The following is a 16,744-nucleotide window of genomic DNA, read 5'->3' on the forward strand; positions in this document are numbered from 1 at the left end:
CATTTTTCTTGCTGAGTCTGCATAAGAATTGGCTTGGATTGCCTGTAGTGAGTTGAGGAATTTATTTTTTCAATGCTGTTCTTTAGAAACAAGTTTATCAAGTACCTGAGAAAAAACATTTTTGGGTACAGGTATCTTCAGTGGTGGGTATGAGCTAGGTAAACTCTTTGTTTGTCTCCAGCCTTATTTGATGGCTCACAAAATGGAATAGAAGGTGGCTCGTTTGTCCAGAATTGGATAGAAGGTTAAAACACATAGAGATGATTAAAGAAAGCAAAGCCAAGAGCCACTGTAAGATCCCTAGTTTTGTCCTGAGGTCTTAAATTTAATGGGTGGGTTGCCTTTCTACCCATCTCTCTGACAGGGCTGAATTTCAGCTACAGTGATCAAAGCTCAGCTGAAACAACACATTTTACACAGCCCTTTTTCAAACAAATGCTCTCTCAATACCATTTCAGGTGGAAAGACAAGAACTGTAGTTTATTTCCTTTTCATTTACCCAGTGGACAGTGCTATTTGTCTGATTGTTACCGCCTAATCACTTTAAATTGTATAATTTTGTTAATGCTCTGCAGTACATGCAGAAAAATGGAAATAGTAATGACTGGAATGATTCAGCTGTAAGTCATTTTCTGAAGAAGGAGAGAAAATTAGAAGCATTCTGCCCCTCCTGCCTCCAGAAGTAGAACCCTCAAGTACTGAAATAGTTGTTTCATTTTTGTGTATTATTTCTAGTTCTTGACCCCGTGCTGCACTGTAAGATGAGAGAGTGGGATCTGTTCTCCCTTGACTTAGAGACAAATTGGAAGTGTGTATCCATGGTAATTTTACCTATTTGACACTCCTTTAGGAAGGAGTTCTTTTTAAAATATTTTTTTCTTTTCAATTCAGCAGATTGTTTGGAAAAGATCAAAAGGCACTGGCTTTTAGTAAAGCTTCGTTATTTAATGGACCAGTTCATAAATTTTCTAGGTGTTAATTGGCTTTCAGGAAGAAGAAAAAAAAAAGGCAGCCACAGCTTTTCTCAATTTCTCTATTTGTTTCACCTTTTCCAACTGATTATGCCAGCAAAAGTTACTATAAAATTGTCTTTATTTCCTCTCCAGTAGAGTTCAACATCAGTGCAGTCAAAAGCAAATGTAGAATATTCAGCCTGTATACATGTTGTGTTTTTACTTGCATTATTTAGTTTTCCCTTTTCTTTTTACTAATCTTTAGCTCACACTGATAGTATGTCTCTCCATTTCTTTCTCATCTCCTTTCATTTCCTTGCAAGTGAATACACAGTCATTAGGATAAGACATTTAGTCTTCATTCACACTTACAGATAGGAGGTATGAGATGGATGATTTTTCTACCTATTTATCATCTATCAGTGTGGTAATCCTCAGTCTTTCTACAAGAATACTTAAGTAGGTCAGCATGAAAAAGACACATGGAGCACTCGAGAGGAAACAGAGGTTTAGAAGGGCAGTACAGATTTCCCCAGTCACAAAGGAAAGATCAGCAGGAGGTTTTTTCACTCATGCGAGGTATTGAAATGTTGAACTTCTTCCTCTTAGAAATATTTTTCCTGCCAAAACCATTGTGATATATTTTGTTAGCTTTCAGATTCTTTTGAAAATTGCAGTCATGAGATTAAGCTATGTTTTAACTTGAAAATGTTAAAAAAAACTGCATCTAATTAAAAAACAAAGAAACAAAAACGTTATAAGTAAAATAAGGTGTATTCTAGCCTTTAATAATATTGTACCCTCAAAAGTTTTAAGAGATTTTCAGTAGATGACTGGTATTATAGTCTTCAGTAATCATCCCTTCTGCTCTTGTTGACACTTATAATGATAATGCGAATATATACTAAGATATATATGAAGGTATTTTTCAAGTAACTGTTTTACTCTGGTCAGTCCTTTAAAGTCATGTTTACCTACTCCTGAAATATTAATTCTGAATTATAGTAACATGCTAAGATTTATTAATAATCATATTTTCCCACTCAAACTAGATAATATTTAATGCTATCAATAGTAGAGTGATTTATGTTTTTGTTTTGAATTTTGTTCCCAATAACACTGAATTAGTGATTTTCTGTGGTGTAAAGGATGATAAAGGTATGAGAGCCTTTTCAGTAGAAGAAAGAAATGGATTATTTTTTATCAGTATCTATGCAAATGTGGCAAACCAGTTCTTCTTCAGAAATTGCATCCAGTAACTTTCTGTTTATACAAACTGTATTCCATCTCATCCCATTCACTCTAGATCCTTTGCTGCATAATGAGATCAAAGCCTTGATCATGTCATTGAGCAATAAAGCATGTTGCAAATCTACTGGACCAAACAGTGATAGAATTAAACCTTTGCCCTCCTACCTCAATCTAGGATTTTTTTTAAGGAGTCCTCTCAAACTAAGCGAGCAGTAATTTGCTTGTAAAGTTTGAGAAGTAAGAAATTTGGCTCATCACTTATTGCACTGAAGATTTTCAGGAACCCTGATACTGAAATTTATTTAATTCAAGGTTTTGTTCTTATTTATTGAATGTTCCTGCAGGTTTTATCAAAGACCATTAAGTAGAAGAAATATTTAGAAAAGTAATCGATTATTTAAGCATTTATTAGAGAGAACTGGCTTACTTCTGCTCACTGTACAATACACTAATCTTGATAATCTTCCTCTGACTACTTCCTAATGGATATTTAAAGAACTTTAAGGATTCCCCCATACCTCTCTGTATTGTTTCAGATGTTAGAACTCTGCTTAAAAATGCAGTTTGTTTTTATTCTGACTTAGTCCAGTGCCAGGCTAAATAATACATGCTAATTAAAATCCTGGAAGTACTATCAAAAATAGAGACTTGGGAAGTATAGTGAGGGCAATATATATACTTCAGTGGTGCTTCACCTTTTCACTGTTGAAGTCGTAAGTGCTGGCACAATTTTAAGATACACTGGTGTAAAGTCAAAACCAAATCTGAACTGTGTGCAGCATCAAGGTGTGCAAGAAATAATGTCTGTTTTTCTCAAGTAGTCTTTATTGTAGAGGAGGGCTGACAGATTGTTTGTAAAATAAAAACATGGAGTTGAGAAGATATCAGTGATAAACATTTCTTAAAAAGAAATTCACATTTGCAGTTGGTGTGGGTGATAATAATCACACAGAATAATTAGGGGCCTGTAGGCAGACAATATTTGACCTACATAGATCATCATTTTGTAAGAAAGCAGCTATTTTCTGGCTTCCAGCTCATCCTAAGTCACCAGGTGCTGTAACAAATGACATTGCTGTGCAGTGCTGACAACTTCTTTTGAATAACACTCTATTTTGCCTTTCTGCCTGGCCTTATGGGTAGAAAAACTGTTCTGTGGGACTTGGCCTGTAACAAAGCCCTTTCCAAGATGTGTGAGGGTGTTGTCATTACACAAGAGCAGAAAGGGGCAGCCTTTGAAATGAGCCTCCTCAGTAGATACTATCCAGCACCCTCTTTCCAGCAGACACCAGGACAGGGTACAGATTTTGGAGCATATATAATGTGTGGAGAAGAACTAGTAATTGTTCATCACATGATGAATTTATGCCATGCTTCGTAATTGGCAAGGTGTCGTAGTGTAAGGCTCACGATAGACTTATGGCCAGTCAAAAAGGATTGACTGCTCCATACTACAAATTGTGATGAATATGTGATTGTTACTGCTTGTAAATTTTTTTTGAAGACGCTTTTCCTGGAACAAAGATGTATAGGCAGTGTGCTTCATCTCTTCCTTTTGTCAAAGATAACGTACGACTACAAAAACTACCAATACCTAATATGAACAAGATGGATTTCTTGCCCTTCAAGAAAGGGTCTTGTTATCGGAGCTAAAGGCTTTTTTAAATTTTTTTTAAATCTCATCCTTGTTTTGACGTGAGTTCATGCACGGTTTTAAGTCATTTCAGTCAATCTGTCTGTGCCTTATCCGTGTGGAAATTATTGTGCACGTTCAAAATCTCTGATAAGTGAAGATAGCATAATTATCATACAAAAAAAGATGTCTGTGAATATTCCATTTCTGATAGTTTTTTCTAGATGTACAAATTTAGTGAAGTAATGAAAGTAGGGCTTAGAATTACAGAAAATCTTCTCTTATTTGAACTATTCAACATGTATTTCTGTCTAAAGAAACATTAGTTCATTAGTTTTCTTCAGTGAGGAGTGCTTAACCTTCTGCAGCATGATCAGATTCTGTCACAGGACTGCAGGGGAAAGCCAGATGTACAGCTCTAAATAGCTGGAAAGGAATGAATTATAGATTTACGCTTGTGAGAGTATCTTGTGCAATAAAAATCCTGTTGTATTGCTGTTAAGCTTTAGTTTGTAGGCATGAAGCATTTTAAAATCCAAACCCATCAATTTGTTAGACTAAATTAAATCCTGCACTTACTCTTCTGTGGGCTTGTGCTTACCATCTCTGTGGGCACGTTATACGTGTTAGCCATTTTCTGTTTGTGTTTATCCTAGATCTTCTTAATTTATTTTTCCTGAAAGCAGTGTGTATCTATTACCTAACATTAGGAAAGATTTTGTGTTGTTTTGTTTTCAGAGAAGTGCAAGAAATTATTTAGAGGTGAGTGAAATTCCTTTTGAAGACTGTCAGTCTATCTTAATAACCTCATACTTTCCTCATTTATAAGAAAATAGCCTAGAAATACGGCCGCATGTGATGGAAAGTTATTACCATTTGTATTTTGACCTAACATGGCACATATCAAAAGTAGATTCAATCCCTTTGCAACAGCTATGTGAAACCATTCTCATCGTCATAGTTCTATAAGGTAGGATCAAGTCAGATACATCTCTCAGCTATGGAAAGCCAGGAGAGAAATGGGAAGTGAAGGCTGTTTATATTTATGAGCAAACTGGATTTTTGAAATGTTGTGTCCCATCCCACGTTGAGAAGTGCCACCTCCCTTCCTCTCACGTGTTTATTCTCTATTTAGCTTTCATCTGGTCTTCCCTTTAGTTTTGAAGTGCTATGATGCAAAAACAGTCTTTTTGCAAGAATACAGACCTCACGGGGTTAGAAAGAGAACGAAGAAGTGAGTAGTTGATCTAATGAAGCCTGGTTTTCCGTAGTTTGAGTCATATGGTTCCTACCAGGTTTCTATTAACAAAAACCACAGCTTCATATCCACATCCTCCCTGTCTTCTGTGACTACTCTGTGGGCGTATAATGTATTGTAGATGGTTTGTGTAAATACTGTAGGTTATTTGGAAGTGTAGGAGCGCAGATTAGTCAGCAAGATGAGGGCAAAAAGGCAGATTGTTCTTTGACCTTTTCCTCAACAGAAGCACTGGTTTAGATTTATTTATTTATTTATTTTTTAATACCAGCCTTTGATATTTATTAAACTTGGTTGCTTTTCCACTGCTGAAATGGATGAGTAGGCTGAAAAGTACTAGCATGGACACAGATGAGACAGAATCAAGGACACCAGTTGCTTGGGAGTCAATTCCAGTTACTCCTTGTAATAACCAAGAGACCAAATCAACAATCAAACACCGAAAGGTAAAAAAAGGAGATGTATTAAAGTAGTACGAGTTGTGTTCTGCTGGCTGTATCCGTGTAGATGCAGAGAAAAGTGTAACACTGCAATGACACTGAAAACCTATGATATAACAAGAAACTAAGAATGACATTTCTTGTGTACATGTGTGCACAAATCATTTGGAGTATAAAGTGAAATACTCCAAAAAAAAGGAAATTCTAGAATTTCACTTCCTCTTTTCCATGTAGATGCCCACCATGTTATGTTTCAGTGTCTTAATTATGTGCTTATGCACAATTTTTGTACATACAGATTTGTTTCCTTTTATGTGCAGAGCTGAGACTATTTAATAAGCAATTGCTAGATATTTTTCCTCTTCATTGTTCATTTTATAATAACTGTTATTTGCTGTAGACAGTTTACTCTCAAGGGATTTTCTAATTACTTTTCTAACCTTTCCTAGACTTCCATTACTAGCTTTTTGAATACTTCAGACACAGTATTAAGGTTATTTTTACATTATTCTCCTGAAACACAGCTTTCATCTTCCCATTTCACTCGTGAAGATGAGGCAGAGGAAGATGTTCTTAGTGTTCACTGGTCAGCCTCATAAAGAAGTGTGATAATCAATTCAGAGTGCTTAGAACCAGATATTTACAAATTACTAAACTTCCCGTAGCATGTGTTCAAATGAATTTCAGCTGTAACTGCTCAGCATTTAAGAGAAACTAACTCCAGGATGTTACAGTCAGAAAGATTAGCACAGTGGGAAGACAGCACAGGAGTGACAGAAGGATAAAGAGGAAAGGAATGCTCACCCACCTCCAAAGATCTAAGCTGGTAAGGAGAAACTCCACAAAGGAGGGATCTCTAACCAGAAATCTTTCCCTAGTGGCAGTCAGCCCTTAACTGGGGTCTAGGAGAGGTGCAGCCAGGCTCCATCCCTTCCAGTCACACAGCTGCGTTGCCTTCACCTGTGCTCCCAGGGCCGACCCTGTCTTTTCCCCCGGTGATCGGTCAGTGTTCAGGCTGTGACTTAGCAGTTTCCATACACAGGATATGAGGTCCAGTGGATTTTTGGAGGCTCACAGATGAGGTACAGATCTCTGGTATTTTAGTATTAGAAGATGCAAGTTCACGTTTATGTTCTTGAACCTTTTACAGATACAGACGTTGGTTGTCTAGTCAGACCACCCTCTGAAAGGTGGAAATGCTCTCCTGAGGGTAGATATTCGTTACAGCTTGTAGACTGGATGCTCACAGTTCTTTGATGTCTTATACATAATGCCGAGGTGCTATCGTGGTTATCTAGCATGGAGTGCACAACAAGCCAACAAAGATTTTTCTCATGTAATCTTTATTGCGGAGACGGGCTGATGAGTCACTTGCAGAGGCTTGGCGTACTGAGGTTGTGTTAGAGCAGTTAGACTTGCTGCTCGCAGTAGCTGTTCTTTGATGTTTCCATGGGAGAGTCCTCCATTAACTGCAGTTGAACTTGGCTGAGTGTGAAATTAAAAAAGGAGCCTCCCATTTCAAGATACTCCCTTACGTGCTCAGGAGTATGCTAACAGCACTGTGGGAGACCTCCTGCAACAAGTAAGGATACTTAAAGGAAAGAGGCCATGACCACATGAAGAGCAAACCTTTGGATTATCAGTGAACCCACAAAGTTGGTCAACAGTTTATGAACCGTTGGATGTCAGCCTTACAGAAATGCTCCTTTTCACAGAGGACTGGTTCCAGCTGTGCTTTGTATACACATACGTTCTCAGCAATTGGATGCATGCAATACAGGGCAGAAACAAATGCAACAGAAATTGTGAGGTGACTAAATATGAGGACATTGTGTAACTTAAAGAAAACGGATTTAAATCTTATGCTTGATAGGGATTAAAGAATTTAAAGGCTGCGTTGGCTTCTGGTGACAACTGAAATCTAAGACAAGAATTGTAAAGCTCTATATTGCTGGCTTGCAGTATGGCTCTGGAGGCATTTTAATTTTGTTTCACTTCTTGTGAAGTGAGGGCAGTGTATAGAACCACAGCTACAAACTGATACAGAATTTGAAACTGTGGGAAGAAATATGATTCCAAAATATTAAGAATGCTCATCTTATACCATGTTTATGAGACTGCATGATGCTGTTTGTGACTTTTTCCTGATTTTGAAAGAGAATGTGCCTTGAGATTTTTGCTGAATATTTATCACAGTGCTCTTTGCAAATAACAGTGCTTAGGAGGATACTTTCTATTATTTGTGAGTATAGAACTCCTCTTAAAGTTGATGTATTAATAGTTCACTTACAAGTAAAGCAATGTTACTCATGTCACTATTGAAACGTACATATTATTCAGTTATTTTGACGGTTCTTGTGGCATTAATATGGGGACTGCTCTGAAAGTATTGCTTCCTATTTTATGTTGGCCCAGACATCAGAGACCAAACAGAGGCTGCAAGCACAGTGAGGCAGTGAGTGGTGCATTTCTGTAGAGATGATAGTGACATGAAAGACAATCCAAAGCTGTGAATGCTGTGCTGGTGATCTCTAGGAAACAGATTCATTTGCTAACCATCTAATTACCAGATAAGTGGCCAGAGCAAGCAGCTGCCATCTCCTTATAAAGGAGATGCCATTTCTGTACAAGGAAGCAAATAGTGACAGATCACAATTCAGAATTTGTCCACATTGTGTTCCTAAGTTCATTCTTCATTTCAGGTTGTTATTTGGGTTACTGTGAATTTTGAATCACAAATTTTCTGCTTCAAATCTCCCTCGGTTCTCTTGTGGTTGCTGGTTTCCTGTGGTGTGAGGTGTCAGTGTAGTGACTGATATCCCACACACCTTGTTAAGGAAAAAGCTTAGAATCCAGGCATTACACTGCTCTTCAAAATGCTACTTCTGAGTTTATTTTGAAAATGTGTACACCGTGTAGTAGGAGTTTAATAGTATCACAAAATATTATTGTATAAAAACGGAGTCAGCTTCTTACTGGAAGGATATATAGATAGATAACAAAACAAGCTAGAACAAGTGAATATAATGCAAAACAGTACTTCTCAAGTAGAGTATGTTTTAAGGATTTTGGAGGTGTTTTTGGCGTACATCTGCTTGGCTGTTTGTTGTTATTCTTTTTGTTTCTTTTGTTATTTGATTTTTTGTGTGTTTCCCACGTCTAAAAGAGTGCATCAGAAAGGAAGTCATTTAGTAAGCCCCAGTTACTTACCCTTTTGTCTAGCTTCTAACTAACTACATTATGAGTTTTGAGGCTCAGGGAAGGAATGCTAATGCTTAAAGATAATTTGGAGGAGCAAAAAGAAGTAGGTAGGTCTACCCTTAGGTAAGAACACAGGAAAGAGCAGGGAATCATAGAATTGCCAAGGTTGGAAAAGACCTCCAAGATCATCCAGTCCAACCATCCACCTACCACCAGTACTTTCCCACTAAACTATCACCTTTGGTACAACATCCAAATGTTTCTTGAACACCTCCAGGGACAGTGACTCAACCACCTTCGTGGGCAGCCCGTTCCAGCGCCTGACCACTCAACAAAGGCAGGTACAGAGTCCTACACCTGAGGAAGAATAACCACTTGCATCATTACAAGTTATGGACTGAACTGCTGGAAAGGAGCTTTGCAGAGAAGGATGCGGGTGTCCTGGTGAACAACAAGTTGGCCATGGGATAGCAGTGTGCCCCTGTGGCCAAGAAGACCAATGGGTATCCTGGGGTGCATTAAAAAGAGCATGACCAGTGGATCAAGAGAGGTGATCCTCTTCTACTCTGCCCTGGTGAGGCCTCATCTGGAGCACTGTGTCCAGCTTTGGGCTCCTCAGAAAGACAGAGAATTTCTAGAGAGTTCAGTGGAGGGCCACAAAGATGAGGAAGAGCCTGGAGTGTTTCCCTTATGAGGAAAGGCTAAGGGACTTGGAACTGTTCAGCTAGGAGAAGAGAAGACCGAGGGAGGATCTTATCAATGCTTATAGATATCTAAAGGGCAGGAGTTGAGTGGGTAGGGCTGGGCTCTTTTCAGTGATGCCCAGCTACAGATCAAGGGGCACAGACTGTAACATATGAAGTTCCATATGAAATAAGGAAAAACTTCTTTACCTTGAGGGTGACAGCACACTGCAACAAACTGCTCAGACAAGTTCTGGAGTCTCCTTCTCTGGAGATATTCAGAACCCAACTGGACGTTTTCCTGTGTGACCTACTGTAGGGAACCTGCATTAACAGAGCAGGCTGGACTGCGTGATCACCAGAGATCCCTTCCATCACCTCCAACTCTGTGATTCTCTTGGGCAGAAAGTCATGATACAGGAAGTGTTTCTATTGATATGTCTGCTTTTGTTTATTAGGAGAAGCTATGTGGTCAGGTGATGCAGGAGGGAAATGGGGAGAAGTAGAAGGAAGACAGAACTGACTGAGAGTTAATTGAGGAACGGTAATTGTATTAATGCTGCACTGACCAAAGAAGCCAAACAGAAGTGTTACTGGGAAAGAAATGAGATTTTGCCCAATTGCTACGCAGGTCAGAGATAGGCTGTAGTTAAAACTGATCACAAGGGATGACAAACCTGGAACAAACTGTCAGATTTGATGGAGTTTTGCTTAAAGTCTGTCTCTGCATATTTTCCTGTTGTTTCAATTTATTTTAAGTTTGTATTTGACCGTGGTCCAGCTGTTAGGATTATTGTTATAGCACTACCTGACTTGATAGAGGCACACTTGGTGATATGGATGTAAATTTTGGATTGATCACTGAAATGAGGTCAGTGTAGGGTCACCAGAATGGTCTGGTCTGGAGTACTTGGCCTGTGAGAAGAGGCTGAGGGAGTGGACTTGTTGAAATCTGAAGAACAGGCCTCTTCAGCCTCTTCAGGGGGACTAAACAGAAGACCCCCAGTTCCTATGGGAAGACTATTCAGAAGACTCCATTTTCAGACTGGTGTTTCTGGGAGGAGAGACACTAAGCATGTATTGTAATGAGAGGTTCAGACTGGGTATAAGGAGAAAAATTTTTGCCATAAATGCCATCAAGTAGTTGAACAGCAGTCCAGAGGCTGTGCAGTCTCTGACCTTGGAGGTTTTCAAGGCCTGACTAGTTAAGGCCCTCAGCAAGCTGGCCATACCTGATCCTTTTTTGAGCAGCAGGATGGGTTAGGTGCAGACTGAATTAGCCTAGGATCCTCTGACAGACAGAAAGATAGTTTTAGCAATTAATGGCAGCCATTTGCATGACGCTTTGGTTAATTTATTTTCCTGCTATAACTCCAGTGGTAATGTCTTGGGGATAATAGAATCCTAATTATCACCAAAACTGATCATTTAGTGAGAATTTAGTATTAAATTTATATTTATCCCTGTTCAGTTCTTTCTGTATCTTTAAAACACATGCTCACACCACGCACATATGCACACACATGCACGTACTTATGCACACACCAAAAAAAAAAAAAAGGAAAATAAAATACAAAATTCCCTTCACAGAAGTGCATGATTTCTTTAATTATTTTGTCAATGTTTGCCATTTCTTAAAACAAACAAGTAATAAATGTTGGAATTTGGAATCAGCGAGTTCCTAGGAGTGATACACAGATGATAACATTTGATGCAAGCATGCTTTTAGGCAGCATTTTATCTAAACAACAGCACTGTGCATTTACTGGGAGTATATACATGGTGGTAGGGGTATTTCTTACGGAAATTATCATGTAATTTCATTAGGAAAAAAAAAAGCTGTTCATTTTCTGCTTTGTAATCGTTGTTCCACAGTTGCAGGAGACTAGTAGAATACAGTAATAAATCAAGGGAGCTCTCTTAATAGCTTCAGATCTAAATGGGTCTTCTGGAACCATTAAATATAACAACATACATGTGTTTCCAGTGTGTAACTTGTGTGACCTTCAGTAACTGTTTGTTTTTTAAATCTGAAAAATGCCTCCAAAGTGTGATAGCCCGGAGATTCAAACGGCACAGTAGGATATGAAATGCGTATTTTTTATATGTTTTCTTCTAATTTGTCACATAGGCTACTTGTGTGTGATTATATAGAAGTCCATATTTTTAAACCCAGTAGTACAAGCGTAGAAGATATACTTGCTTGTGCTAGAAGATTCAGAAGTCGAATTTATTTTGAGGTATGCTCAGTCAAGTAGTTTTTCACAGCAGTTAGCTAACACTTCAAGCTCCAACAGTGCCCCTGAGCCATGGAAGAAATTTGCATGTAAGGAATGTTTTGAATCTATTAAAACCTCAGCTCAGAGCTGAAGAGTTGCTATCATGTCTTTGTTGACTAACATGAAGTGAGATCTTACAGAAAGCTGGGCTGTGATCGACAGATGCCAAAGCCTAGGTTTTGATGTGATTGTCTGTTTCTTTCATGCATAGCAGTTTAAGACTGTGACTGGAGCTTCAGAAAGACAGCAGTCAATGGGTCTGTGCAAGAGTACAGAAAATATATTACTCCTGGCAGTTGTCAAGGCAGAATTATGCAAAAAATAATCTGAAATGCATTTGATCATATACTAGATGGTTTAATAATTTATAATATACCTTATTAGCAAAGTCTTGTGTTTACTTTGTGGCTGCCAAAACAAGATGAAAGGCTGACTCCATGGAAATACAAGATGCTTAGCTCAAAATGCCTTCTTTGCATTTCAGTTTGCTAATTCTTCCTCTTCTCCTCGTTTTGATTAATAGTATATGTGTAAATCTTAGAATACCTTTTTCTTTTCAGTGAGAACAGTCCTCGTTATTAATAACAAGCAACTCAAGAATTTATGGCCTAACAAGACTTAAATTAGTATGAATTTATATTTCTGGAAACTTCTTTATTATTTCCCCCAAGTATTTTTTCAGATAAAAAAGACTCTTTGGATTTAGATCTAAATTCCAAAAAGCTGAATCATTATGCTAATCTTCCCAAGTCCTGCAGCTACAAAGGTGTTTGTGAGCCCAGGTTCAGAAAGTGTTGCACTCTCACTAGTGATTGTGTACAGTAAACACTTTTCTCCAGAGATACAGCAAGGGCCTTGCAGAATTAAGGCTTCCATAAAGTCAGAGCTGGAGGGAATTAGCTAGCTCAAGGGGTGAAATGTTTGCCTCCAGCCAGCCAAAGTGGATATAATGATCTTGGTTTTAAGAAAGGTGCTCTGCAGTTGTCTCATTCCTCGAGGTACACTAGATAGAAAGCTTTAGAATTTGTGAGATCTTCAAAGAAGAGAAAGGCTTTATACATCTCTAAAATGAGTATATTGCAAATGAATTTTGATTCATATATATGAACATTATTAATAGTTGATACCATATGGTTTCCACGTTATTCTGCGTACAAGGGTTAATCAACTTTGATTTTGGGGGATAAAATAGCTGTGGCCAGTAACTAAAACTCATTGGTTATAGCTGTTAGCAATATGGAGCAGTGTGTTGATAGTTTTGGTGTTGCTGCCATGCCTTATGCTTCAGATAACTATACTCCAACTTGCTTACCTGTTTCCTTTTCTTCTCTTCACCCAGCTGATGATCTTCTGGGGGTAGTACATGTAAGAACTCCTCCTCCATTCATATGTCACTTGTTCAGTAGCCTTCCACCTATGTGAATTGTGATCCAAATCAAAAATACTCCAGATATTAAAATGACACTTAAGCCAGGCTGTCATTTACCCCTTTGATGCTTGCTCACCCAGCCCGTAGCAATCATTAGTTTCCTTTTGCAATTGCTATACTGGAACTGATTCCTGAAGTGAGAAACAAGAGGCAGTTGCAGACAGTCTGAATTGTGCCATCACACTTCCTTGGGCAAGCACATGTCTTGGAGCTTTGATATTTCCTTAAATTTGCCCAGCAATACGTTTGGTAAAGGAGGGAATCAAGCATCTAGTCTGTGCTTTCACGTGACCCTGTTCCAGCTGCTTGGAAATGCAAGGTTATCCAGAGAGGTACTTTCTGTGTGCCTGACTTGTTTCCTATAAAGTGTAAAAGAAAAAAAAAAGGGGGGGGGGGGAGGGGGATGTAGGAGGGGGATTCATCTAAGTTTTTTTTATCCAGAACAATTTCAGACCAATTATAAACCAGGCTGAGTTCAGTTGAATTCATTATTAAGATAAAGAGAAGATGAAAGAAATGCTGAGCAGAAGTATTGAATTGTCTGATGCAAGATCATTTCACCTTTGTGTAATTACACCTTTTACTTTCTTTTCCACTTACACCTCTTGGAGATGTAATCAGATTACAGCTTTAATAGATGCTCTTACTTTTAAATATCTCCATGGATAGCATGCTGAACTGAACAAGGTTGCAAGACAGAGGAATATCTTATTCTTTCCACTTGGATTTAAGCTGAAGTGGTGATTCAGCATCTGTAACTTGTGCTGCAGTTAGAAGTCCACATGTTCTGGAGGATCTTGGTGCTTGCAGTCAGGTTGAGAGTGGTAATGGCAGGCACACCAGGGAACTGAATGAGAAGGTTTCTATTGGGAGATCTGTTTCTCTTGTTAACAGCTTCATTGATGTGGCAGTTAATTCCATTAGAAAGATTGACTTTGCATGGCATTGGTAAGAATTCTGTATGAAAAACAGACGACTAGATGTTGGTGCAGTGCAGATTGAATTTGCATTGAAAAAGTGTGTTATCTTGAAAAGGGAAGATTCTATTTGTATTTGATATGTACAATCAGAAATACATAGCAAAGTTTCAATCTTAATGCATGCATTTCTTCACAGGAGTTCAGGCATGCACGGAATGGCACAAAGTGGAAAACACATCCGTCTGCTGAGATCCCAGTGAAAGCAGCACTCATCCCCTGGATGGCTTTGCATCTCCCATGGCACCAAGAAGGAAGAAGACTGAAGATACTGTCTGTCAGCCTGGCTCTACTGGCATTTCTTGCTATGGTTTACTATGGAGGAGTTAAAAGAGAACTGTGAATTGAATGCGGTTTTCATTTAAAGAAAAAAAAAAATTGCTGTTTAAAATCTTCAAAGAAAACACTTAGAGCAACAATTCTCTCTCTCTTAAAAAGTGATATAAATCGGGCAATAATTTGTACTCACCCTATGCCTTTCCTGTCATTCATAGGAGAGAATGCTAATAAGCTCTGGGAGACCTGAAGTTTGAGATCTTTGTTTGGCAGAGAAGTTTGTTGTATCTTTCTTCCTCTTCGTTTTTCTAAAATGATGCAATGTTTGCATTGCTTACTCTTTTTGTAACTGCCGTGGCAGGTTGAATTTGTGTGCAGAAAACCCATAAAGCTTTTAATAAATCTTTCAATTGAGCTTTTCTGCTAGTCTTTTATGTGCAGAGCATTTACAGCTTCCTTAAAGATTTTGCTTAATGCAGTGTGATATGTATCTTTTTACATTAGAATCAAACACTGCTCGGCCATTAAAATTCATCATTTGTTGCTATTGATTTTGTTCTCCTGTCTGAAAGAATTCTTGGTCTGCCATCTTGCCTGTCAACTTCAGAAGGAATTACTAAGCTTTGTTGATACAACAAAAATCATTTTTTTACAAAGACAGTTGTGTGGGTTTTTTTACTGTTGAATGGGAATTCCAGTGGTAGAGTTCTGCTAAAGGGTCCAACAGACAGTACAGTGCTCAGAGAAAGAAAGGTGAATCTCATATTAGCTGTGTACTAGATCATATTGTGTGTAAGACAATATTGCTCCTTTAGTGGGAAAGCTACATTTTGCCCACTCCAAATCTCTAATTACATCCTGCAAGCCATTTTTGTCACTACAAGGTCTCTGTACATCTCAGGTTGTGCTATTCAGTCAGGGACTAAAGTCTTCCCAGCTGTTATATGCATGAAATTGTTCTTTATTCAGCCCTTGTCGCCTTTATAGATCTTCATCCAAACCACCACTTGCAAAGCCTGCTTTAAATCTTAAAGCAGGGACAGTGTTTTCAGCATGTTAGTGTAGGACTGAGTCTGTGTTCCACACGTGGCTCTGCAGTGCAGACGAATAATCACGCTTTGTGCTGTTTAAGTTGAGGTTTTATCATACATACAGGCAATTAATCAAGCAGTTCCACCACAGTGCTTCCAATACGGCCTGTAGGACGTATCAACAAATGTAACTGTCTCCAAGAGTTTAGGTGTGTAATTCATTATTTTTCTTATTGCAACCACTAACAGTTATGAGCCAAAACTCAAAAATGTTGAGATGAAAGAAAGAAAGAAAGAAAGAAAGAAAGAAAGAAAGAAAGAAAGAAAGAAAGAAAGAAAGAAAGAAAGAAAGAAAGAAAGAAAGAAAGAAAGAAAGAAAGAAAGAAAGAAAGAAAGAAAGAAAGAAAGAAAGAAAGAAAGAAAGAAAGAAAGAAAGAAAGGAAGAAAGGAAGAAAGAAGGAAGAAAGGAAGAAAGGAAGAAAGGAAGAAAGGAAGAAAGGAAGAAAGGAAGAAAGAAAGAAGGGAAGAAGGGAAGAAGAGAGGAAGGGAGGAAGGGAGGAAGGATCAAAATCCTGTGATCTTGATTTGCTTCTGCTTGCTTTCCAGGTTTTTCTCTACAACCAGAAATATGTGACAATCAGTAATTTACATTTTTAACAAATCTGGAATTCCTAAAAAAGGAGGAAAAAAAAAAAAGAAGAATGAAACAGGAAAAAAAAAAAAAAGGACTTGATTCCAGGAGCTGAAATTTGCAGGAAAGTGCCGTATATCACAGGAAAACTATGAGTTGACAAAATCTTCACATCTAAGCCAAATTTTTGCATTTGACAGGAATAAACTATGCAGATTTGTGCTATGCCTCTAGCACTCTCGCTGTCAGCCACTCTAGCTTATCTAATCATAGCAATTACAGACTCATTGCATCAGCTGTTGCAGAGATTTATGAAGCTTGTGATTTTGTTGGTGCTAATGGAACCAGCTTATTTTCTTGGAAATAATGCAGTGTATGAAAAGAGGGCAAAGAGAACTTTTCAGTAAGTGACAGTGCCCACAGATGCAGTATACCCTTAAACTGAGCTTTCCACTGATAAGTAGGAAGTGTTGTATATCAAGTGCTTTATTATTTTCCTTCAGATTTCAAGAGGGCTTTTTCACACTTTGTATTGTAGGGGAGTAGTGCGTTTTTCATGCATTTCTATTAGTTTACATCTGAGACTTTGAAGAAGCCTTCTCTCCTTTCTGGAGCAGGTTGACCTGAACATATCTGATCTATGAGTTCTGTCCCCGTTTCGTTCCCTGAATGCTTCTCAGTGCCTGGCCAGGTGGCACTTAG

At 38.3% G+C, this 16,744-nt stretch overlaps 1 protein-coding gene across 2 annotated transcripts in view; it reads left to right on the top strand.

Moving 5' to 3' along the window:
• Positions 1-14,931, top strand: part of CDKAL1 (CDK5 regulatory subunit associated protein 1 like 1) — a 364,386-nt gene extending 349,455 nt beyond the window's left edge. For both annotated transcript variants that reach the window (XM_052697955.1, XM_052697956.1), the window contains exon 16: positions 14,244-14,931. In XM_052697955.1, coding sequence (XP_052553915.1) covers positions 14,244-14,447 — 204 coding nt within the window. In that variant the 3' untranslated portion in view covers positions 14,448-14,931. The remainder of the gene's footprint in view (positions 1-14,243) is intronic.
• Positions 14,932-16,744: the final 1,813 nt, after the last annotated feature.

This window comes from Tympanuchus pallidicinctus, unplaced genomic scaffold (genome assembly GCF_026119805.1).
Source record: "Tympanuchus pallidicinctus isolate F22 unplaced genomic scaffold, pur_lepc_1.0 scaffold31, whole genome shotgun sequence".
NCBI lineage: Eukaryota > Metazoa > Chordata > Aves > Galliformes > Phasianidae > Tympanuchus > Tympanuchus pallidicinctus.